This window comes from Chaetodon trifascialis, chromosome 17 (genome assembly GCF_039877785.1).
Source record: "Chaetodon trifascialis isolate fChaTrf1 chromosome 17, fChaTrf1.hap1, whole genome shotgun sequence".
Lineage (NCBI taxonomy): Eukaryota > Metazoa > Chordata > Actinopteri > Chaetodontiformes > Chaetodontidae > Chaetodon > Chaetodon trifascialis.
This window is the reverse complement of record NC_092072.1, coordinates 22,103,641-22,128,177: the sequence shown is the minus strand read 5'-3', so window position 1 is coordinate 22,128,177 and position 24,537 is coordinate 22,103,641. Positions and strand designations below refer to the sequence as shown.

Below are 24,537 nucleotides of genomic sequence, written 5' to 3'. Positions count from 1 at the left end.
GCACCAAGCTATCTGAACGATGATGGATGACAAACTTCATTTACCTTAAAGGACGAAATTACCTTTGGAAAGAGGCGAGTAAGGAGAGCGTTCTGGTGAGCTCCTGCTGTCCGTGGGTGAAAGTCTCTGCCTGGGAACCAGCCTACCGTCCGAGCCGCTTCCACCCGGGTTGGCGGGACTGGAGCAACGGGACGTCGTCGGTCCTGAGTTGCTCCCGGCTACTGAGAAGGAGGAGGAAACGGAGCGGGTTGGGCTGTGCTGATTTCCACGCAAAAGCTGGTACGGCACCGTAGCGCGGATAGGCTGCAACCGAACCGTGGTGGTGTTGTTGTTGCTGCAAGACGAACAGGAGGCTGTTGGGGAGCCGCTGTGTTTAACCCGCTGCTGGGATGAGCTGGCCTCTGCTGTTGATGCTGACATAATCAGCCACGTTCAGTTGATAAAGCTGTTTATGTAACAATGTGACTGGTAAAAGTACAGTGTCCAGTCAAATAGCTCAATGCCTAACTTTGCGAATTTGTTTTTCAGCACATGACACACACGCTATCCATAACAGACTTTAACAGCAACCCAAGTTTCTGAAGTTAGCGTTAATTCACGAAGTCTAATCCCAAGCAGTCTTAACTTTACATATCTGCGGTGCTCGCGATGAAAACTTCAGTCAATACGTTATATTTCTGTGTCTGAGTACAAACACGAACAACACACTATACTGTTAATTTCCTGCCGAGACATTATCGCGTTACTTTGTAAAATTGGTCACTGCTGATTTTCTCGCAACTCCTCTCTGCCACAACTTCCAAGACAGCAGTTGTCAGTTGAAACAAGCACTGACAGAAGAGGTTGGGCCATGGGTGGGAACAAATCATTACGACTACTTTCTGATTGGTGCTGGATTACTTCTTGGCTGTGTCAATGGGTTGTTCATTGGATGTATGGGAGCTAAGGAGGGTTAAGTAAACCAGAAGTTATCAAAGGGTCTGCAATTGATTGGTGACCAATGCATGGAGGCCATCAGGTGGATTTGTATCATCTGCATACTCTTGATAGGCATTTAACCAGAATATGGCATTACAAAGAGCAACATACTCATTTTACTCAATATTAAAGATAATGGTTGTACAACCAAAGATGATCCTAGGGGTCATATTCCACAGGTGGGAGTCATTCTGCATCCTTCCCCAAATTCAGAAGATTTGCAAAAATAATGAATGCATTTTAACATTTGTATTTATTATCTTCAAATAAATTATTAAGTATAACCTGGGGAATGTATATTTCTGACCACTTCTGTAATATTATTTCTATCAATCAATCAATCAATCAATCAATCAATCAATCAATCAATCAATCAATCAATCAATCAATCAATCAATCAATCAATCCTAATAAAGTAATGATTTAAACATAACTGGTGATAAAACATTTCATTAATGCACAGAAACAGTCACAAATTACACAACGCTCCTCTAATTTATTCAAGTCGTCCAAATTCAAAACCAACTGAACACATTACCAGCATCAACAGATGGACACTTTAACTCAGGGAATAGGATGGTTTAAGAGTAAGATTTTCCTGGGAGTTAACAAATGGGTGCTTACTTGTAAAATATGCATGAAAGGTGTCACAGCAGGTTTGAGACCAAATTTGACTATGTACAAAAAAATCATTAAAAGGTACAAATAGAGTATTTGGTTAATTCCTGGATATATGCGTGACTCTAAGCAAATGTGTCTCCTATTCATAGCAAAACGTATTTACTTATTTTAAAAGCCCATATTTACAAAATGACTCAAAGAAAAACCCCCTTATAAAGATACCAATTCCTCCAACTTCATGTAATCTGTTGGGAACATAATTCAAGCCAGGACACACACATCAATCTGATGAAGAACTACAGATGAATGAACACTGAAGTGAAATCTCCTATATTTTACCTTCACTATCACACTCTTGTAAACTCAGCATAATGTACATTTACCTGCATCAATTCCATCAGTATAACGACAGAGTCCAGTACTCATCACTCTGCCGCTCTAACGGTGGATAGAAATTCGGACAGAAATGTTGGTTTCATTCGATCCATGTTAAGCAACTGAGAATAAAATCTCTCGCACATTTTCACATGAAAAGCTGGCCAAGAAAGAGATGATTACAAGACTTTAAATGTGAAAAAACTGAAGTAGTAACAATAAAAAAAATAAAAAAAATTCAAAGGACTGCACGATGTAAGTGAATGGAAACACATTTTTCTATTATAGAAGAGAAATTCACACTTCACTACTGATGGAATTGCTGCTGTGGAAGGTACATAACATTATCATGAATTTAACAAAACAACAGGTAAACATGCAGGAAAAGCTGAGATGTCCATGAAGGTAAATAAAGGCCATTTGAGAATTTACACACTCATCATCTAGGACCAACAACTTTGCAGACTTCTCGTCAAAGTATTTTGCATAAAGTGAATCCAAAACACAAACAATACCAAGCGACTTCCTAATATGTGGAGTAGCACAGTACTCACAGTATCAATAAAAAGAAACAGTTCTCATATGCTATCCACACCATTCAATGTTTAAATGTAACAAGTGGTCACACAGCTTTATCTCTTAGAGCAAGTACAGTACATGAGACTTGAAGCAGTTTCTGTAAAAATGAGAGTAAGTACAGAAACAGTCATAAGTAACGGCGTGTATATTTGACTGCATTGCCATGAAAAATGTAGACCAGTGGGAAATGCAGACTGAATAAATAACACAACAAATGAATGCTGGAAGAAAAATATGTTGGATCAAAAGAAAGGCCACATTCAGGAAGCAAAATTCAAGCATGGCGTTGATTGACAGGGAATAACAGTTGTAAAATAGTCAAAACATTAATTGTGGGAGGAGGTGTTCTTGCTACATATACTGTCATCACAATTATTCCATGAGAGTTTGTTAATAAAAATAGTCTTATTGTACATTTTCACCTGATCATTCAAACACTCTCCATATGTTGCAGTTTGTACATAAATAGAGGACTGAAAAGATCCAGCATGAATCCAATGATTCTATTGAAGACTTGGGCTTGACTCAATGGAATGCAGACAATTTCCTGTCCAGTTACTAAGCTTCGATCAAAGTTATTGCTTTGTCATCTGCATACTACATCCTCAAATGACCTGAAACAAGTCTTTCATTCAACTGCTTGAAATAGAGACAACAAATAGTTAACAGCACAAGGTCAATGGATGTCTACCCAGTAAAATATCATCTTCAATTAAAGGAAAATTCTAATGTGTTGCAACCTGGATCTATCTTATTTTTGCAGACTGGGCAACCATTAATATCTTTTATAACAAGGTTACCAGGTTAGTCAAACTTATTTGGAAGAGAAAACAAAGGCAAATGCTAGGATTTTTAGCCAAGCTGTCCACTGTAAAGCAGCCACCACAGTTCATGAACCAGCTTCTGGTTCAACTTTGACCTACAGTATTTACCATAATTGTGTGTGCAGTTTTCTGGGCAGTGATTTAATACCAACATTTCACATGTGTTCATTTTTGGTTTTACCCCTCTGACTTTTTTGTAGCAATGATCTCAGCTAATTTCTTGATGAGCGCAATGTCACCACACTGATAGAACCCCAAGTTGTAATAATCTGTAATTATCCCATTCATAGTTAGAAAACATCAGTGTAACACTCTGCATGTCACAGCACATAAAGTGTGCCTAAGGACTTGACAGTCATGATGCTTTAATCAATCATAACTAGGACTCCTGTGGCCGTATTCATAAAGCCTCATCGTACAAAGAGCTGCTCCTTGTGTTGAAATTCAAAGAAAATTCATAGAATTCTGACATTTTCTAAGAATTTCCCCTTACAGTTAAGAGTAGGTCCTGGGAAAGATAAAATGTATACACAAAGCACCTTAGCCCTTTAGAGAGCTCTGAAGGTGAAAAACTGTTATAGCAGTAGGGAGGAGGACTTTTAAGAGGTTTAAGAGTTTCTTCAGCACAGGAAAGAGAAAGAAAAATTTCACTGTAACACTAACTCTAAATTAGGGACGCCAATGGTTAAGCATTAAGTGGTTCACCACCAAGAATATATTTGCATGTCAGTACGCAGGTTAATTGCATACACACTAATGGTGAGTGATTCAAAGAGGTTGTCCTGTACCCCAAGCCTGAGGACGTTATGCCATCTTGAGCTACTGTGACTACAACCAATCATTGAAAAACACTCTGTGGAGAAGGATGAGCTAAAAGTCAAGCTAGCAAGCACAGACAAGCTAGTTCTGACCACCGACTGCAGGACAGCTCTCATTAACAAAAGCTACGTCACAACAACCTGTCACTTCATCAATGCTGACTGGGAGCAGGGTTTCCCTTATCTGTTAATTACAGTTTTTCACTGGGAAAATCTGTTGAAGTCTGACATATTGAAGTCTGTCCAGTCGTGATGTCCAGTGAAGACAATCCGTCCTATCTCTCAGTCCTCGCTCAGTGTGGTGAATTAAGGGTTCATTTCAACCAAACCAGAGTTAGTGGTTCTTGTAGAGGACAACTTATGGATGAACAAGATGGTCTTGATGAGTTTTATTGCTTCTGACAAGTTTGAATGAAGAGCTTTTTACAGTCTGGTGGCTTTGGCGAGTGCAATATAGCAGCTGTTTCTTACTCTTTACCAAAAAGGTCTATCTCTGTACAGATCCTTTCCATAATGTTGTCAGACACTTAGAATGACAATCTTAGCAATCGGTGGCAAAAACAAACTCTTCTAGTGGACGTACATTGAAGGTCAGCAGACGCACGGAGGGATTTCACTGCAGCCTGTTCCACAGCTGCAGTTTTTTCACTCAATACTCGACCAATTTAAAATATCTGAAACATGGGGGAAAAATCACAGATAATATTTGAAAGGAATTTCTCATCTTTGATCGGGACTTTGACATCCTCCAGGTGATGACTGACTTGGCATGCAGTCCAGCGTGCTCCTCAGAGTAAAACTAACCGGTTAGTTACCCGTGAATGGCTGTCAGCCTATCAAAAGCAAAATTAACTGAAACTGACATCTCTTAACTAAATGAAAGGACTATCAGCATGTGAATGGGTTACTGTGCGAGCAGGCCTGTGTTTTGAAACATTTTGTATGCTACTTTTAAAGTACAGCTTACAGTTTATTCATTATGTTCATTACATAAAACTGTATTTATAATTTCACAATGTCTTAATGGAGACTATATTCTATGATAAGACCTATCGATTTCACTGCCCATTCTATGACCATGATGACTAACAGCGCTTTATTTCTGATTTATTTTTTTATTGAATTTATTTTTGATCAACCAATCACACCTTTTAAAAGAATACGTCATACCTAGCACCAGGGTCGACCACACCTCATGGTTGAGGTGAAAGTTTCAGTCCCTTCCTTGCTCAGAGAACTTTCCTAAATCATCCTAAGTTAGGACACCTTGCTAGAAATTGTTTGGCTAAGTCAGGAGTTAATACAGCCCCAGATAGCAGCCATGGTATTAAAATTCAACAAGACTAGGCATTACGAAGCACCGAGTTCTCTAAAGTGAAGTCGTACTGAAAACTAGCCAGGTTGTAGTTTATGTCCCGGGACAGCAGCACATCTGGAATTAAGGGAAACCCTGCCTGCATGGCCACGATGTGAGGAGCCAAAGTGAAGGGGACGTCCCCAAGGAGATCTGGGAGTGCTGAAGCAGCTTCCACCGATGAGGTCCCTGCTAGTGGCGCTGTGGTGGGGAAAGCTGTGGGGTACTTTGTGTTGGTGGGTTGAGCTGGAACTGTGCAGGATGACTGTGTGGAAAAGGAGACACAGGTTTCATGTCAGTGTGCAGAGTTGAGATATTACTCAGATACACATTTGATCATCAAGTCTCTTTTCACATTGGTTTCTCCTTTTCCAACCCACAAGTAGCAGGTGGAGAGCTTCATGATGACCATGAAGAAACTAGTGTACCTTACCACTTTGTACTCAGAGGAAATGATACAATAAAGGACAAAACACCCACACATTTGAAAAGCCACTCTTGTAAAGAAAGAACAATATTTTTCCCATACATTTCATCCCATTCTTGAAAGAACTTCTCGGAGCTGATGAACTGTCCACCATTTGTTTTCATTTTGACACTCACATCAAGGTTTCCCTCATTCATTGCATTCCTACGATATGAATTTTAGTTTGATGGTACGACGGCTCATGTGATGCTCTGGAGCACATCTGAGCAAGCCTGACACAGTCTGTCCCTGAGCCTCAGCCCTGAGCCACAGCCATTTCAAACTCATGACATGACATGGATGAAATCCACTAAGATTTACTATGTAGACTGAGCTAAAAAGAAAATTGAGCATATTCATGCTGGGCGTAAGAAGAAACCTTAACATTTTGGTCACTCAACTATCATATTAACTATCTTACCATCTTCAGGTCCAGTTGTCAGCTGTGTACACCCAATTGATTTTGCGGCTTCATTTCCATTCAGACACAACATACTGCAACAGCCTCAGTGCCATGCCATGCTGAATATAGTCACGATACCAAGAGAAAGAACTCTCTTTGATTTGGAGCTGCCTTGGCCTGCTCTGTAGAGTCATCCCGAGGCAATCTTCAATGTTTACCCCACCAGGAACAAGCCACGTCATCAGTATGGGGTAAAACAGAGGGGGAGTCGACAGACCGTTCAACATTTATTTTTGTTCAGTTTAGTTATGACTACACAAGGTCCTGGGAAGTGATATTTGGCCTCAGTAATGTTTTAAATGTATTTTGTGTACTGTGTTGCAATAAGATGCATATTCCAACATGCTGTTCCCAATTAGTGCAGTCTGCCAAAAACAAAGCTTCAATGCTGTCAACTGAAGGCATGTTGGTGAGTTACAGGGGCCGTACTGTAAGTCAATGTGCTGCACTGGTGCCCATGGAAGTGGTGGAATGTTGTTTATTCCACAACTGAGTCTTTTAAGTTGATCATGCTGCCTTTGGAGGAGTCAGATACATGTTTATTAGCTGGAATGTGTATTTTTTTCACTAATAAGAAGTTAGCTAGTTCATGTCTCATTATATCATGGTCAATAAATGAGATTAGTGCCTTCAGCAAGATGAAATGCTGAAAACAAATACTGAAATGTCAATACTACACAAGCAAAACAACTCTGAATTGCTGTATGGTGACATCAGAAGGGCTCAGTCTCAATGAAGCAAAATCACTTTATTTCAGTGGAACTGCTGCCATCAGTGGGTTTGCTGTGGAGACCTGGTGCCTTTCTTTAGCTCAGAGTTCACCTCTGGGGAACTTTACATTGTTAATAATTCTGATGTCAAACATTAAAACACATTTCTTTAACTGTGTTTTGTTTGAAGTTGGTTATTCTGTAACACTACTTGGCTTCATATTTGCTGTGGTACTGTTTACATATTTAAGCTAGCAGTGCTATTAACAACACCAGCCTTCACCTCTGTAACATCCTATAGGGAAGGAAGCTGCAAAGGCGTAGTCCTAACCATTATATTTTACAGCTGTGCTTCTACGACGTGTTAATGCAGTGCGGAGCATTAAGTGAGCAGCAGTGACTTTGGGGTGATACGGTGCTGTAAAGTGAGGGTGTATATGCGAGAAAACCTCAAGAAGCAGAGCAAAGTTTGAACAATCTTGGCAAAGCTCATTGGTCAGAGGGAAAACACAATGTTGTCTCCTCACTCTTTCCTTCATGTTGGTTTTTATTGAGTGCTCGAGTCTTTTTTTTTTTTTTTAAATAGCCACGTCAGCCTTCTCTTGTAGCATGTACTCCCTTCAGAGCAGTGCATATGAAATTCATCCAAAGTGGCAGATTTGAGGCTTTGTTTTGTGCTTTAACATATAATTAAAGGCAACTATGACACTAAACGCAGAGAAGATGTTACAGGAAATGGTTATTCCTCTGCAATTAAGAGGCAGAGGTTTCCTGTGGGACTGGAGCACAGGCAGGGTGGAGCAAAGGGTCCCAGGTCCTGTTTTCTGTTACACTCTCCAACATGGAACTTCCATGAACCAGAGCACAAAACAAAGATCCTACAATTGGGAATGATGGTGATGCTGGTAATAACACTGTGACTATGTAAACAGCAAGAATTTTGTTCATATTTTGTTACAGTTGCACAGATTATTTGCCACACTATTCCACTCTTTCAAGAAATTAAGTATTAAATTCGGTCTACTATTTGTGTTATCAATATAAGGGGGAACACACTGCCTTAGTTTTGTGCACACATTCCTGGTAGGTTTCTTTTAAACATGAACAGGTAGTTCACCTCAATATACAGGATGAAGGCCTTATTGCTACGATAACTTTCAACTGCTGTTAAATCCTGCCACAGTAAGTCGCACAGCTCTCTAGTAGCCATGTGAATTATGACTCTGTCATAAGGTGAGTGTTACAACTAGCATGACAATATACATCCACAAAACTTGGTAGGGAGGAGGTCAGAGAGGATGGTTGATCAACAATGTGTGAGACTGACAAAGCAATGAAGACAAGTTATTTTCCCAACAAGGGTTTACAGACAGATTATTTCACTTGTCATTCACTACATCACAATTCCAGTGGGTCAGAAGTTTACATACACAACGCTGACTGTGCCTTTAAACAGCTTGGACAATTCTAGACATTTATGTCATGCTATAGAAGCTCCTGATGGAGTCAACTGGAGATGTACCAGTGGATGCATTTTAAGGCCTACCAGCAAACTAAGTACCTTTTTGCTTGACATCATGTGAAAATTAAAAAAAATCAGCCAAAAAAACTGCAGCCCTCCACAAGTCAGTTTCATCCTTAGGAGCAATTTCCAAATGCCTGAAGAGAAGCTGAAAGATGAAAAACTGCATTTTCTCAAATGGCTACTTGAGGCCGGCTCCAAATTACATCAAGGCTTAAAGTTATGCAGAATTATGGGCATGGCTGCTTTGAGTGACAGCTAGCCGCTAGGTTTCAGCAACCGGGCTTCATTCAGCCCGCCTCTGGATGACCACGCTCCACCGTTTCGCCCATTTTTGGATTAGCTGGGAGTCTGTGGAACACAGGGCAGCAGCATCATGTTGGGGGGTGCTGCAGGAGGAACTACTTCACAAAATAGATGGCATCAAAAGGAAGCAACATCTCAAGATACCAGCCAGGAAGTTAAACAATGGTCACCAGTGGAACCAGTACCGGTAGGGAATGTCTGCTTGGATTAAATGTCAAGAACTGTGAAAAACTTTTTTTTTTTTCATTTACTGGCTATAAAATTGTGAGGCACTATGGAAGTGTTAATATGCTGTTGTTTTGACTGCTGGACAACTGATTACAAGCAGATCTTAGAAAACCAGGCTTTAGAAATTGGTAGGATAATAATCACCACTGTTTTCAACACTATTTTACATGTGTCTCTGTTTGAGTTTGAGTGTGCATGAGCGTGTGTGCGTGTGTGTGTGTGTGTGTGTGTGTGTGTGTGTGTGTGTGTGTGTGTGTGTGTGTGTGAGGTTACAATTTGCTCCATCTCAGAATTTTGTGTTGCACCATGTGATTAAAACTGAAGGGATGAGCCACTCACTAACTGTGTGACATGTGGTAGCTCCAGGATGCCATATGGACACAACACACACACACACACACACACACACACACGCACACACACACACACACACACACACACACACACACACACACACACACACACACACACACACACACACACACACACACACACTTACTGTCTGTAAAAATGTCCTTAGTTAGAAACTAAGCGCTTAAATTAACACTGAAGTATTAAGGCTCATAACAGAAACGTAGCAGCGATCAGGAGGCCAGCAGAGCTCTCTGGAGGCTTGTGTCTCAGCTCACTTTAAAGCCAGTGTGGTGAATGGTAGTGGCACATTTTGGCTCACTGGCTCAGTCTGGGCCCCAGCACCTGTCAACATCACAGTAGTGGAGATTGTTCTGTATGAACCATGCAAGACAAGGCCAGCTGGGATCCAAACAGCTCCTGGTCTCAAAGCTGAAGCACTCAGTAGTTTACGAAGAAAAACAAGCCCTCCAGACTGTTTACTGCTCTGAGCACAATGTTTTCTTTCTCCGACTGCTCTGATTATTGAGTTCCAAAATTGTGATCTACAATACCACAGGGTAAACTTCATATCATGAAGTGAAAAGCTCTACAAACTCACCTTTGACGGCTGCACTATGACATTTGTTGACAGCTGTGCAATGTTCATGGTCTGTATCTTCCTCCTCTGTTCTTCAACCGTCTCTCCTGCACAAGAAATGTGGCAGTTTATAAGAAAATGTATTAAAGGTACATCTTACATCATCTTACCAATTAAAAAGACATAATTAAAACGAGGTTCAGGTCAGCTCCTCAGTCAGGGTAGAGGGTTAAGTGGTAGTACATGGGCCGCATGCAAAAACACTGGCACAGTCCAGTTCTACAGATACTCTGATTATTTGAGAGATTATTTGTGGGTTGAAATGAACATCTTGGACTGACAGCTGTTGATCAAAAAAAATGTTACTCTGCCTTTTAGGATATTGTGATTGGTATTAATGATGATTAATGGTTTGATTGAGAAAATAATCTGCAGATTAACTGATGATTAACGAGAGGACGTAGGAGAAGTAACTAAGAGAACTATTCTAACCTTTGTACCCTGTAATCCTGCATGGTGACGGCTGCTGTACAGTATTTCAGAGGTGGATTTACCCACCCAGCCAGTGTGTGCAGCACCTTCAGGTTTGAAAGTTGGTAATTCCTGCTTTCTCCTGACAGTCAGCTGCCACATTAAATGACTGTTTAGACAGCTGAGCTTTCAACCACACTAGCTGTGTGTCATAACATCTGACTTTCACTCTTTCCACAATGACTGCTACATAAATACAAACTTTAGATCAAAACTTGTATCTATTTCAGATTCGGTTTTCTTTATAATACTCATTTTGGCCTTACAGACCAGGTAGCATGACTGTAACACAACACTACAAAAGACCTGCTGAGAAGTGATTTACAGTTGGGTTTTTCCTTGAGCACAAATGAGGTTAATGAGGGGGATTATTTGGGCTGCACAAGTGGTTTTCTGATCACATTAATGGATTAAAAAGCATTACAACTGCCAGGAATGAGTAAACACAGTTTCACTGTATTAAGCATTCTGAGCTGAGGTTCCTGCCTCCTTATGCCTGAGCAGGTGTATATTGGCCCTGTTTTTCTTTTATCCTGTGATCAGGCACAGCTATGGCTCGCTGCACATTGCTCACATTAAGACAACATCTCAACTATGTTCAACATGTGTTACCAACAGCACTGAAGCTGTTGATCGAAGAGAATCCTCACACCAACGTTAAGAGCTACAGATGTGCCAGGAGGTAAATCAAATCTGCTGAATTGTCATTTATTCTTAGTCCATGTCCCTTCCTATTTTAAGGTTATGCTGGAGGCCTGGCAGCAGGCTGCTGTCACTGAGCCAATTAATTAGATCTCCCTCATCAAGCGGTTGAAACAGTGAGTGAGTAGAGGCGCTGATGGGAGGAGAAAGTGAGAAGGTAATGCTGTTCTCCCTCTCCTCCTCTACAGGGCCGAGCTGACTGTCCACACAATGAAATCATTCACACTGATGTCATTGTCTCTGATCTCAGCTCCATGTTCCTGCACAGCCGCCTGCCCAGTGGAAGGCGAGTGCTCTCCTCAGGGATTCAGTGAGGCTCAAAACCCTCTTTGTGTGCGCGTAGATCATATCTACAATCATCTGATCTGCCATCAGCTTAGATAATGTTGCTGTGTGTCGTGTTTACACTTACTACTATTGCAAGTGTTTTTTAAACGAAACAATGACTGTGAGATAAAATGGTAACTTGCAGCTTTGAGGGTGTTTGGGGTTGGTCACAGTCATGTATGCACATACACACACGGTGCCATGCAAACGTTCAGCTAGCCTTAGTCCAGAGTTTCTGTTACTGTGAATAGCTGATTGAGTACTGACCTGATTCCCAAACAGCATCAAGTTAAAGATGACGCATTTCTTTAATAGTTTAACCAAGATTTTTTTTTTCTTATGACCTTTTTAAAGTTTCAAAATTAAAAAAAAGGGAAAAGGACCAGATGCAAAACTTAAGCCACCAAATCTCCTCTGATGTGCATTATTCAGTAACATGCTTTCATAGGAAGGCAAAGTCCTCACCGAACCTATTCTGCTACTACTCTTTGCCTGTTATAATTCCCCACAGTGCTTTATTCACACAAAAGTCCAAAAACCAAAGATATTTATTTTACTATCAAATGTGACAAAATGCAACAAGTCTTCATATTTGAGAGGCTGAAATTATCAAAGACCAAAGTGGTTTATCTAAAGCTAATATGAGGCTTCAGCAGTCTGAGTTTGTGCAGTCGAGGGATGATAACACAAGGAGTTATAAAAAGACTTTGGAGGACACTCGTTGATCTGAGCTCAGACTCCTGAAGCCTCATATTCACCTCATCTTGTCTGGAATGTGTTATAGCACAGGAAGAGGACTGAGGATTTTGTTCCTAGTCTTTTAGGTTGGAAACACGTTAGGAGGGGCCAGCATCACCAGGGGAATGATGACAGCAAGCAAAACTATTTCAGTGTTTCTCTGGGCACCTGACAATTGTTCTCAGACAACACTGAGCTCCAGCTCTCACTGAGATAGATCAGAACTTATCCTTGAAGTCAAAACAGCAGAAATTTGAATTCAGCAACACTATTACTACTAACAAAGCTGAGGAGCATATATGGCTGCAGGACTTAACTGAGTGTTTTACAGCGCCACCATCTGGCCTATTGAGATGACTTTTTCAAAACAGAGCACAGGGTCAAACAAGCACTCCCTGAAAACACTGGCTGTGCTCCTCAATGGAAGCCTAAATGACTCAATACTTCATGACAACACAGAACAATACAAAAAAGGAAACAATGATATGGCATTATGTTGCCACACAGGAAGCACAATGAAACACTCCTTCCTCTGAGAAAACAGAGGTTGTCATGGAAATTTGGCAACAAAGAGTCCAGAAGACTGCATCTCAGCTCAGCCAGCTAGTTAATAAATGGGTTAGGCTTTGTTTGATGTAACCACAAAATAATAACCTGAGACTGGAGCCTGCCATGCCAACAAAAAACACCCAAACTGTGGACAGGTGCATCATTTTACCAAGTACTGAGAACTACCACCATAACCGTGTTATTGCTCCCTGGTGGAGAAGTACAAGCATTCAAAATCTAAAAATACTTCTACCTTTTGGCTAAATCTGCTGTGTTTCTTTGGAAACTACTGGTCTGACCAGTCAGAGGAGTTTTGGGTTCTTGCCTCCTGCGTTACAGCCGCCCCCTGTCCCCCTTAAATAACTGACTATTTTCATAACACATTTTCAAGCAAGATGCCAAACATTCACTGGTTTCAGCTTCTTGAATGTGCAGAGTTGATCATATGATGGTAAACTGAACACCCCTCTGTTTTGGACTGTTGGTCAGACATTTGACCATTAGATCTCATTCAGCTCTGGTAAACCATAAGCGTCATTTTTCACTTTTTTCTGGTGTTAATAGACCAAACAAATCATCGATGAAGTGTGAAAACAGTCAGCAGATTAGTTGAAATGAAAATAACAGTTTAACTGTCTGACTGACAGTTAAAGCCGTACTATCCTTCCCATTAGAACAGTGCCTTCTAACTAATCCTTTAACCACACTGGAATCTGAAGGGGACAGAGCTTTTGTGTAGCTCTTAAAGTCTGGAACTGCTTAAAACATCAGATTAGAACAACTGACTCTGTTCTCTTTTTCAGATTTATTTGTTGTTTTCAGGAATTCAACTTTAATACTCTTAATGATTGATCTTTACTCTGTCTGCTTATAAGCAATCCATTCACCCCGCCCGTTCAGCGCTTTAGAAACCTCCATTTTTGAAACCTGTTAAAGAAATTATCATTATTATTATTATTAACAAGCTTTTAGATTCTTTATTATTCAACATAAAGTGGCTGCTGTAAGTGTTCTAAACCTTCAAGCTCCCTAACTATTGACTCTTTTCTCCACCTAGTGACCATGGCAGAACCAAAAGATTGTTTTTGTTTGTTTTAAGCTTCATTCAAATAGCAGTCTGCCTGAATAGAAAAGAAGGGACATTGCCATTGCAAAAGTACTCGACAGGCTCGCCCTGCTGGGACTTTCCACAGCCTCAGCTTGGTCTGGCCTGTCTGACTCAGGGGCGAGCTGTGCACCTGTTATCTAACACCTCAGCTCTGGATGTGTGTTCTGATCATATACCAAAGGATCCATGAGTGAAAAAGAAAAGTTTACATGTCAAAACAAATGTATTCTAAAACACCAACTCCAATTAAGCATTTGGGGTGTCTTGTCATTATTGACGTGTGAGTTTATATTAGCCACTCAATAGCATGTTGCTAATTCTAAGGCCATCTTTGACAAGAGGACATGCCTAAATGTAGGCAGGAGTTTACAGTGAATGTCTGTGAGCTTAGTTGGTTGCCTCAATGTGAAAAAGAAAGCCTGGCTCTGACACTTGCTCTCTTCTGCCAAAAATAACACGCAGCTCCTGACCATCTGTGTCAGCTCCACCAGCTCGTCCAATTAAACCCACAAGAAGGAAATGATACTGCAATTCTGTGGGAGATTAACTAAAATAAAATTTTATTTACAATGAACCTTGATCCATGTGGATTGTTGTGGCTTTAGGTACAAACAGATGGCTTGGAAACACTAAAGAGAGAGGACACACAACCACTACGGCTGCCACTGAGGTGCTGTCGAATACCAGGAACTACAGCTCAAACATTAAAACACAACTCATTCTGTACACATCCTGTTGTAGTCATACACAATGTTGAGGTTAATATGAAAATCAGAACATAAACTAACTGATAATAACATCTGAGGCCTAACTGAGGTGTCAAGATGATTAGCTCATTTATGCACAGCAGCTATGAGATAAACAAGAAAAAAATGTTTCAGAAAATTCATCGATTCAAGGTCCTCTTCCTAATTTTCCCCAGGGCAGGTGTATCTCATGGTCTTCCTAATGCCATAGAGTTTGCACAGTTGCTGTGGAGACTAAGTATGGAATCTCAGGTCATGTGATAACAGGTGGCCGGATAAGGTGCAATCTTGAGATCTCCACACCTTGAAGAGAACCACTAGGTGCAAGCTTTTATCCAAGGTCAAAAACACTCAAGGAAAAAATTGTTTCATTTAGAGGAAAGCAAAGTCATGCACTCTGAGGAAATAGTGAAATCTGTGACAACTCCCATTTTGTCACACAGCAATCATGAGACAAGAAGTCCAACAGTGAACCAACCTAAACATCCTCTACTAATATTTGCTGTTCTATTATTCCCTTCACAGTCACAACCAGGACAGTGGCGTTACATTCTGGCAACAAAACCTGAACTGAAAAGGTCATATTGGCACTGACCAAAATTTAACATCACTGTCCTTGATCCTTAAAGACACTGTGCACAATAGAATTACAGTGTAATACAACATCTATTTTTAAGTCCCATTGAGATCAGAAAATCTTTTTTTGAGCAGAGCCCTGGCCAAGACATGTACACACTGAAAACACACAAAACAATACATAGACAGCATGGAAGCTGTCCATCTGTATGCAGGCTTATTTTTCTTTTATTTATACATTTTCCTGAAACATTCCACTTCACTAAAGAGACTAACTCATAATTAACCAGACTGTTCACTAGTACTGAGTCACTAAAGATCTCTGAAGCATCCCTGTCATGTGGCTCAATATTTCCTCATGTATTATGTTCTATATGAGGAACAATTAGGGGAACATCACACCAAGCTCTGTTCAAATTTCGGTCACTTTAACAATGCCCTACTTATAAGCAATAATAGATATATTACCTACAGTTTTCCAGATCGTTTGGAGACACTCTGTAAACTATGATCCATCACATCAATATACTCAAATACTCAACTTTAAAAAATGGTTCACACCACTCTGTGCCACAGTCAGTTTACGATTAAACAAATAATTACAAATTGATGCTTGAATTGAACTGAAGATCAGCCAAATATGGTGTACCATGAATTAACAGCATGTCAAAATGCCAATCTATCAGTTTCATTTTATAAGAGGTTATGTTTCTCACCAATGATAACAAAGCCTCCATCTACTTCCTTCTCGGATGTTGACTTCTTGGAGTCTTTCCGGAGTCCAAGGAAACTGAACATGATTGTTCTCTGTCGACAGAAGACACCAGGGTTAGACCAGCAGTCACTGAGAGCTGAATTCATTTGATCAAGTGAGATTTAAAGGGTTTGATTAGTTACACTCCAAACACAACTGTTTGATGACAAACAAATAAGACTTCATTTACAAAAAAAACGACGACACATTTGAAAGCAGTGAAACACATCAGTTAAATACATAAGGGCAAAACGTTTCCTTCTTGAAAAAAGAAATCGAACATTGAACAAGTGAATTCTGAATATTAAGATTTTTTTTTTTTTTTTTTTTTTTTTACTGATGCATGGTGGGGGGAGCTGACTTCATCATGATATCTAAGGTTTATGAGGATTTATGAAACGCTTTTAAATCCAAATTAATTAATATGCGTAACTGTTCTCAACTGCTGTTGCACTACGTATCGCTGTTTGTTTCTGTTTAACAGGACACTATACAATGCCAAACGTTCAAACGCTTCTATTCACTGCTTCAAATGCCTATTTAAACAGCCTAAAGCTATTAATTTAGGCAGTGTTACTGACGGACTTACTTTAGTTTTGTCTTGTCATGAAGTTCAGAATACGGCCAATGGCGTCAGTTGATTGTCGTTTTACTTTAAGTTACTTTGGTTCCATTCGGTTAGTTTCAGCTCATGTATTCAGCTCATGAAATATCAATTTCTCTTAACGATTGCAAACTACAAGATATAACTTAATCTCCCGTCGTCACTTTCTCTGCATAATATCATCCGTATTGTTGTGTTATGGTGCTAACGTCATTGGTCTCCATTTCCTCCGTGTTCGTGTAGAAACTATGAATGCCAACTATATTTCCTCGACAAGTTATGACGATACCAACACGGACCGGAAGTATTCGTTGATGTTTCCAAGGGGAAGCAATGTTAGCGCACAACGGATATGTCGTTCTAAAAGTTGGTGGCGTTTGATTTTAATACTTGGGTGTGCCGTAAAAACAAGGCCGCGGCTTTTCAACGTAAATGTTAATACTCCGCCCGCGTGGACTTCCCTGTGACTTAAAATATAGACCCAACCATTTCCCGCGCAATGTTACATTGTCCCGAGTTTAACAACGCCAAAACAGCAAACCAGTAAGATGGCAGGCATACTGGATGTTCCGAAACCAAGAATAAACTGCTCCATGCTGTCGCAGCACATAAGCAGGCCGGTCTGCTTCGTTGGACGTGTTGAAAAGGTCAGTGTTGTTGTAGTTTGGTTAACTGAACATGTTTTGAGTCGCAAGCCTGGGTGGCAGACTGTGAGCGATGTTAACGCGAAGAGATTCTCCTCTGCCATGTCAGGTTCACCCAACAGGAAAAACGTTCACTGTCTCTGATGGAGAGGGCAAGACTGCTACAGTTGAACTTAACGAACCTGTGAGTACTGAGTCTGTTAATCAAATTGAAGGTAACCGGTGGAGTCAGTGTGTCATTTGTTGTAAAAACCACTGGCTTTTAAAGAGAAAAGAACATAATTACACTGTTTTGAACCTCATGTATTATGGTTACATTAAGTTGCTCAGTGACCTGTCATGACCCCAGAGGGTCGATGAACAACACCTAAGGAAGAAGGTAGAAATTACATGTTTTTGCCCAAATTGTATGATGTGGAACAATATAAAAGTGTTTATTATCGGACATATTTGTCTAGATTGATCTGTGACTTACTGTATGTGAGGTGTGTCATTTCCAGCTGTCTGGTTAGGAGAAACAGTAACATGTTTGGAAACTTTCAAAAAAAATTAATAATAATAATCTTTATAAAGTGCATCAGACAGAATGTCTTTTTTTCATAGTTAGAAAAGTCTGATGACTCTGGAAGAACATTCAGAGCAGCACTGATCTAAAAGTACATGTCATTTCTCTTCAGTCTGACTTTATTCTAAGGTTTAGCACAATCACATAATCCAGAAAGCTCGACCCTTTTCACTCAAAAACAAGATAATGGCATTGCTGTATTAACTTCGATACATAATTGTGCTGAAATCCAGTGATTGTTTTTTCCCAGCTTGAAGAAGAGCTGAGTGGTGTGGTGGAGGTCATTGGCATGGTGTCCAACAAAGGAGCGATAATGGCCACCACATACAACATGCTACGAGAGGACAAGGGCATTACTTTTGGTAGGTCTACCTTTATTGTCAGTCACATACAGATGAGTACAGCAGCGTTCATCTGAGGTGATGTTCTGTCCATCTGTCCACAGATTTAGAGCTGTATAATGACGCCCTGAAAGTCATCCATGACTTCCCCCAGCACTACCCCTTTGAAGTGGCTGCAAGTGGATAAGGCTCTACAATATGTCATTCTTTGTTCACTGAAGTTGTCTTCACCGTATGTTCATTGTTTGTTTCATGTGCCCACTTTCTGTTGTGAGTAAAATTAGATTTGTACAAATTAAAATGTGTAACATCAGGTAAAAATTGTCAATAAAATGAAAATCTGTATAGGCCAAATGAAGTGGAAATATTGCTTTTTGTTGATAATGTTGAGTATAAGATTCTCAACTTTTTGCTCAAAACACCAAAGTCTGTGAAAAAATAAAATCAACATAAAGGTCCACTCATTATCTTCATAGGGACTTTCCACTACACCTCATGCTCCTCAGCGATAGATGGAAAGCTCTGGAAAAGCTAGTAAGAGGACCTTTGAGTTGAGGTTATTATGTTAGACAGTCTGCTCAGTGTTTTTAATGGGTACAAAATCTTTCTGAAACCAGGAGAAGACATTTAGGTGCTTAACACAGTACTAGGATACTTATGCACAGTAGCAGTAGCTTGTACACTGACTGCTCTGTTAAATAGTGTGATGTTTTTGTGTATTACACATTATAGCACTAGAGAGGAAAGTCTTTGAAGGATACTAAAACTTAACAAGGACAAGATGATAAAATGAAATTAAAAAACAATGAGATGAGAGATTTAGTTACAGTATTAAAGTGCAGGACAGGAAAACATGACATACTCAGTATGTACAAACCAGGGTGTCTGCACATCTTGAAAAGCCTTAAAAAGTATTGAATTCAGTGCTGTTTTGTGGAGTTTCAGCGGCATCATCAGACCTGCAGCAAACAGTCTCACTGGACAAATGTTGAGTTTAGAAAAAACTTGAATGAATTGATTAGTTTTAATTAGTTAATCCATCCGTTTGTTTTCTGATGCTAAAGTGAAGGATACATACATTTAATTGATTATATAATTAAAGATTGTTATATATTCCTGGGATGAACTGAAAAAAATCTAAATTTTTACTCCAGCTGGTACTCGCTGTTTTTTATGATACTTTCATAGTGATGATGATTAAGACTGAGACAGGTAATTGTATATTGTAATATAGTTTTTTATCAGCAGCAGATTTTGTGCTGCCTGCACAAGCTGTGAGCACAGTTATGGGAAATATGCATGTATGAACCATAATGGACAGCAGGGGGCAGTATGAGCAAAGAAATGACCCCTGAACCACAAAGCCTCTAGGAAAGGGGAGAAAAATGTTATTAAGCCAGATAGAAGAGGAATAAACACCCACAGTGGTTTTAACTGTATACACTCCATTCACAGATGAAGCAGATCATAAGCATTGATTCCTCTTTTGCAAATATTGGTCATGAAAGCTGTTGTCATTTGCAAGGCCCAATCAGATCCATAAAGGAATTGATCTAAATATGAATACTTTCATAGTAGTAATCCAAGCAGTAAAGTACAGTAATCCGATGTTTGATGACCAAAATGATGATGATGTGGTGAGGAAACTAATTCTGTCACACTGACTAACCTCTTCTGGGCCGTATACATCCTGTAGATCCTTTAGACCGGTGGTTCCCAACCAGGGGGTCAAGATCCTCCAAGGGTATCCTGACCCCCTGGAATATCAGGAATGAAGAAAAAAACATGTGCTACACTTGATTCAGTTTATTTTTTTATGACTTTTCTTTAGTCTTCACTTCCCTTTTTTTGAATCTAAGAATCTTACAACTTGTGATAATGGATGGTGAGAAGTCTGCTCTCAGTTAGAGGATCACAAGCCAAAAAGATTGGGAACCACCACACTAGACTCTAATTTCCAGCTCCAACTAACAAACTAATGATAATTTACATAATTAATTAATATGACAATTCTTTACAGATTCATCGTTTGGTCAATAAAGTGAGGTTTTACAGTAAACTTACTGTACTCTGAATACTGATGCTGTAGTTTTGACCGGTTCAAGATTTCTTTCCTTCTCTTTGGACCTTGGAAGTGGGTTAAATTACGCCATAAATCCACACTCTGCACAATTTCATGTTGCTAATCGAAAATGTCTTCAAACATCTTGTTTTGTTGGAAAAAAGTCCAGAATTATTCAGATAAGTCACTTAAAGTACTGTATTATATTGTAAAAAATACTCTATTACAAGTGAAAGTCCTACATTAAAAGTTCTTGTTAAAGGATTTTTTTGGGGGGGAAGATTAAACCACTCTCACGTGTCTATGTGTAAATATATATATAATATAATATGTAAATGTGGCAGGGCGGCACGGTGGCGCAGCAGGTAGTGCACGTGCCTCACAGCAAGAAGGTCCCCGGGTTGGGCGGGGCCTTTCTGTGTGAAGTTTGCATGTTCTTCCCGTGCATGCGTGGGTTCTCTCCGGGTACTCCGGCTTCTTCCCACAGACCAAAAACATGCTCATTAGGTTAATTGGTGACTCTAAATTGTCCTTAGGTGTGAGTATGAGCGTGAATACCTGTCTGTCTACATATGTTGCCCTGCGAAAAGGATGCCAAAATCCTCCAAAAACTTTGGGATACAGATTCATGTGTTGAATCTGTACTAAAACCGTCCTGTGAAAACAACAGGTTGTGGTTTTACAGGTGTTACGTGCTGGACTGTTTCTTGGGCGGGACGGATGGACTTCCTGTTGTCATTGTGAGGTTAATTAATTTACTTTAGAATTGTTTTTTCAGATATTTGCTTGCAAGGCAAGACAAGCTGTCGAAGCTGATCAGCTGCTGGTTCTGGCTTCATATTTATCAGACAGGCGTAAGAGTGTGCTGTACAGTTAGCTTACGGGTGTTAAGTCATGGGTATGGGTATTGTAAAACACATTGATAGAGCCTGAGAGTTTCTACAATTTGTGAACATGGAAGAGCCTGATCAGACAAACATTGAACAGAGCAGCAGCCTGCACAGGGAAGAGGAAGAGGAGTGAGGATGAGTGGTGGTGTAGCAGGCGGAAGACAGCAGAACATATAGGAAGATGTAGAAGAGAGTAAAGACGCAGACATGTCCTACATGAAAATAAACAACCATGGCCTTAGAATGAGAAACTGATGTAATATGTTCTATTTGTGAATTTCAATGAATAGAACTACACGACAGCCTGATGGCAGCGGCAGAAGAGCACTCTGCATGCCTCTGCACGAAAAGATCTGCAACATGGTCATTATAATAATGTCAAGAGGCTCAGAGAGATCCAGACTGCAGTTTTAGGGGGCAATAATAGCATCTCTGATATCATCCCTGTCTGCCCATCTACGACAGAGTGCTGAGGAGACATCAGGAGATGATGAAGCAACTTTACAAAGAAGCATTTGAGAGGGACTGTGACAGAGTGACGGTGCTCTGGTACCAGTATGTACAGGTGAAACACTGCTGTGTTCTACATATATGGCCTACCCTATATTGTACAGTGTCCTGTCTTCAATCAATCAATCAAACTTTATTTATAGAGCACTTTTCATACAAAGGAGCAGCCCAAAGTGCTTTACATAAAAGCAATACAACAAATAATAGACAGTCTTTGCTTTCATCATGGCTTCTATACTTACTGTGTTGTAGAGGGTGACACAGAGCATGTGAGATTCGAAAGTATGTTTGGTTTATTTTTGTTGTTGCTGCTGCTTCTGTTCATTGTAGAGAGTACTGCACCTTGGAAGAAGATGAAATCTCTCACACTCTTGACCTGGCAAAAGGCAGGAGACAGGGCCAAACATCATTGGCCAGCGAGTCACAGTGGATGGAGTGGTGTAAGTACACATATTCCAGCTGGGAGGCTGTGTAAAACATAGATAAAAAACAAAATGCAATCCTTTCTAAATGAGTGTTGACTTCCTTCCACCACATTCTCCATTCTTGAACACTATTGAGGAATCATTTTCTATGTGGAGGTGAAAAGTAAATCATCATTGACCACAAAGTCAGATGTCCCTGCTCGCTGCAGTGGATGCAGCTTGTGATGACATAACAGCAGAGGTGTGCAGAGGAAGGTTGCAGCGTGTGTTGCATTGCAAGAGAGAGCTGTTTGGAAATTAGGAGATGTGTGTTCCTCATCTTCCAAAGTCCACTGTCTTTCTGACAAAACATCTAAACATTTTGACCGTGTTGGTTTTACACAGTGTCAAAGGAATGACTCATTTGGTGGCAATGACTTCTTCACTGACACAATAACTTCATTCTGACACATGAATTAAGGTTAAGGAATTAAGATTAAGGTTTGAGAGCCTTTATCAGGTGAACTACAGTGTTTTGCTGCATGTCTGAGCTGTTTTTGGAAATACGTCTTCATTGCTGAGAACTGTGAGAAATCTTTGGAGACATATGCAAAAGCAATTGAGAAAAACTGTGTAAGGACCACACATATTAATCAGCATTTCTGTAAATGTGCACGTTAGCCATCTGACCTTTTTCATCTGCAAACCTTTGGACAGATGTTTCCAATGACCTTTACAAATTACAAAATCAGAAAAATGTGACAAATGCAGAATGATCCAGTGTAGTGATACATGATTATATTATTAGTCTACATTGGATACATTAGTGTCTAAGTAGCATTTTAAAGTTGTGGTGGATCATAATGGAGCTAATTTAACTTGCTTTACATAACATACATCATTTACAAAAATATTAAACTTTGTCAGTGCAAAGATTATATATAAACGCCAAAAAATAAAGGAAGAAGAGATAAAAAAAAGAAAGAGAGCTATATTGAAAGGAAGATGCTGAATGCATCATATTTTATATACTAGTTACAAGTTTTTAATTAGCAAAGTAACAAGTAATTACAGCTGTCAGAGAAATGTACTGCAGTAAAAAATACAATATTTCCTTCTGAAATATATTGAATAGTATAAGATTAGATGAGATTCAACTTAATTGTCATTGTCAGAGTGCAGCACAGAGACAACAAAATGCAATACAAAAGAAGTATCAAAAAGAAGTATAAAGATACATAAATTTAAAATACTCAAAATATTTTAGAATCATTATCTATCAGTTCGCAATATGATTGAAATTTTTTCCAGAGCCTTGGGGTTGAGAGTATGTTGACAGGATTTTAATTTGTAAGACTCATCCGTCAGCAGAATGATGAACGGCAACCATTTCAGAATCATGACATAAAATGTGATCAAGCAGGATGTGATCACAGTGAAATATAGCTTCATGGCAACCAGCGCATGGATGTGTATATCATTACTGAAGAGGCGGGGTGATAATGTCAACTGCTGTAAAAGAACTAAGTATATCCCAGCAACATTCAGTGTGTTGATGGGTGGGAGAGCAGTAGCCTGGAGGAAAGCAGCTGCCGTGTTCCGGCAAGTCGAGACACTGCTGTTAATGTTGCAGCATCTGCTCCATCTGCTTCCACCCACAGACACTATCGCCTCCATCTCACACACTCTGTCTTGGAGATGTCTTCATTTTTTGCCACTGCTTAACACTGTCAAATCCTGCACACACACATTCATTCATTCAGTTTTTTTTTCTTTGTTTGTTTTGTTTTATTTTGTTTAATTTTGCTATACTGTTCAAGACTGAATTTTATTCTGACACAATCTATAAACACCTGTAACCTTTAAAGAAACTATAATTCTGAAACATGAAGTTGATTAACTGATTAATTAATCAATCAACCAAAATGTAATTGACAACAATTTCGAAAATTGGTTTATTGTTTGCAATATTTCTTAAAATAAGTGCCTCACATTTGCTCAGTCCAGCTTCTTAAATGTGATGATTTGCTGTTTTTTATGTCATTGTAAACTAAGGCTTTTGAACTGTTGGTCAGACAGAAGTGCTGTAAAATGACCCGCTCAGTAAAAACGAACATTGCTCGATGTGCAGTGTCACTATCAGAATCTTTAAACTCTTGAATATTGAGATCCGTAGACCTTAAAAATTCAGTCTTGCTCAGGCTACACTTTCACTGTTTTCTGACATTTTATATACTAAATTATTGATCTATTAATAAGAAATAAATTGACTGAAAACAACATCTGACAAACAGTTGTTTGTTGCAGCCCC

General features: G+C 39.6%; 3 protein-coding genes across 4 annotated transcripts in view; 1 reads left to right on the top strand and 2 right to left on the bottom strand.

Annotated features, from left to right (window-relative positions):
• Positions 1-544, bottom strand: part of glcci1a (glucocorticoid induced 1a) — a 40,977-nt gene extending 40,433 nt beyond the window's left edge. The window contains exon 1 of the mRNA XM_070984294.1: positions 63-544. Coding sequence (XP_070840395.1) covers positions 63-420 — 358 coding nt within the window. The 5' untranslated portion in view covers positions 421-544. The remainder of the gene's footprint in view (positions 1-62) is intronic.
• A 911-nt stretch (positions 545-1,455) lies between these two features.
• umad1 (UBAP1-MVB12-associated (UMA) domain containing 1) lies at positions 1,456-17,046 on the bottom strand. 2 transcript variants are annotated; one of them, XM_070985342.1, is made up of 4 exons: positions 16,796-17,046; positions 16,169-16,259; positions 10,197-10,282; positions 1,456-5,814 (listed from the first exon to the last, which is right to left on the bottom strand). In XM_070985342.1, exons 2-4 carry the CDS (start codon positions 16,248-16,250, stop codon positions 5,539-5,541), a joined length of 444 nt encoding a protein of 147 aa, XP_070841443.1. In that variant the 5' UTR covers positions 16,251-16,259; positions 16,796-17,046; the 3' UTR covers positions 1,456-5,538. The 2 variants fall into 2 exon arrangements, with proteins under 2 accessions (XP_070841443.1, XP_070841444.1); XM_070985343.1 differs by having other exon boundaries at positions 1,458-5,814; positions 16,169-16,303; positions 16,796-17,025.
• Positions 17,047-17,262: 216 nt separating this feature from the next.
• Positions 17,263-20,705, top strand: rpa3 (replication protein A3). The gene is made up of 4 exons (XM_070984961.1): positions 17,263-17,457; positions 17,564-17,638; positions 18,270-18,381; positions 18,465-20,705. The coding sequence occupies exons 1-4, from the start codon at positions 17,359-17,361 to the stop codon at positions 18,545-18,547; spliced, it is 369 nt and encodes a 122-aa protein (XP_070841062.1). The 5' UTR covers positions 17,263-17,358; the 3' UTR covers positions 18,548-20,705.
• Positions 20,706-24,537: the final 3,832 nt, after the last annotated feature.

Bases quoted from the DNA above. Each gene is read 5' to 3' on its own strand.
- umad1 (XM_070985342.1), bottom strand. From the start codon at position 16,250: ATGTTCAGTTTCCTTGGACTCCGGAAAGACTCCAAGAAGTCAACATCC. The intron at 10,283-16,168 runs GTGAGAAACATA...TTTCTTGTGCAG, and splicing joins TGGAGGCTTTGTTATCATTG to GAGAGACGGTTGAAGAACAG. The intron at 5,815-10,196 runs GTGAGTTTGTAG...TTTTCCACACAG, and splicing joins TCATAGTGCAGCCGTCAAAG to TCATCCTGCACAGTTCCAGC.
- rpa3 (XM_070984961.1), top strand. From the start codon at position 17,359: ATGGCAGGCATACTGGATGTTCCGAAACCAAGAATAAACTGCTCCATG. The intron at 17,458-17,563 runs GTCAGTGTTGTT...CTGCCATGTCAG, and splicing joins TCGTTGGACGTGTTGAAAAG to GTTCACCCAACAGGAAAAAC. The intron at 18,382-18,464 runs GTAGGTCTACCT...ATCTGTCCACAG, and splicing joins GGACAAGGGCATTACTTTTG to ATTTAGAGCTGTATAATGAC.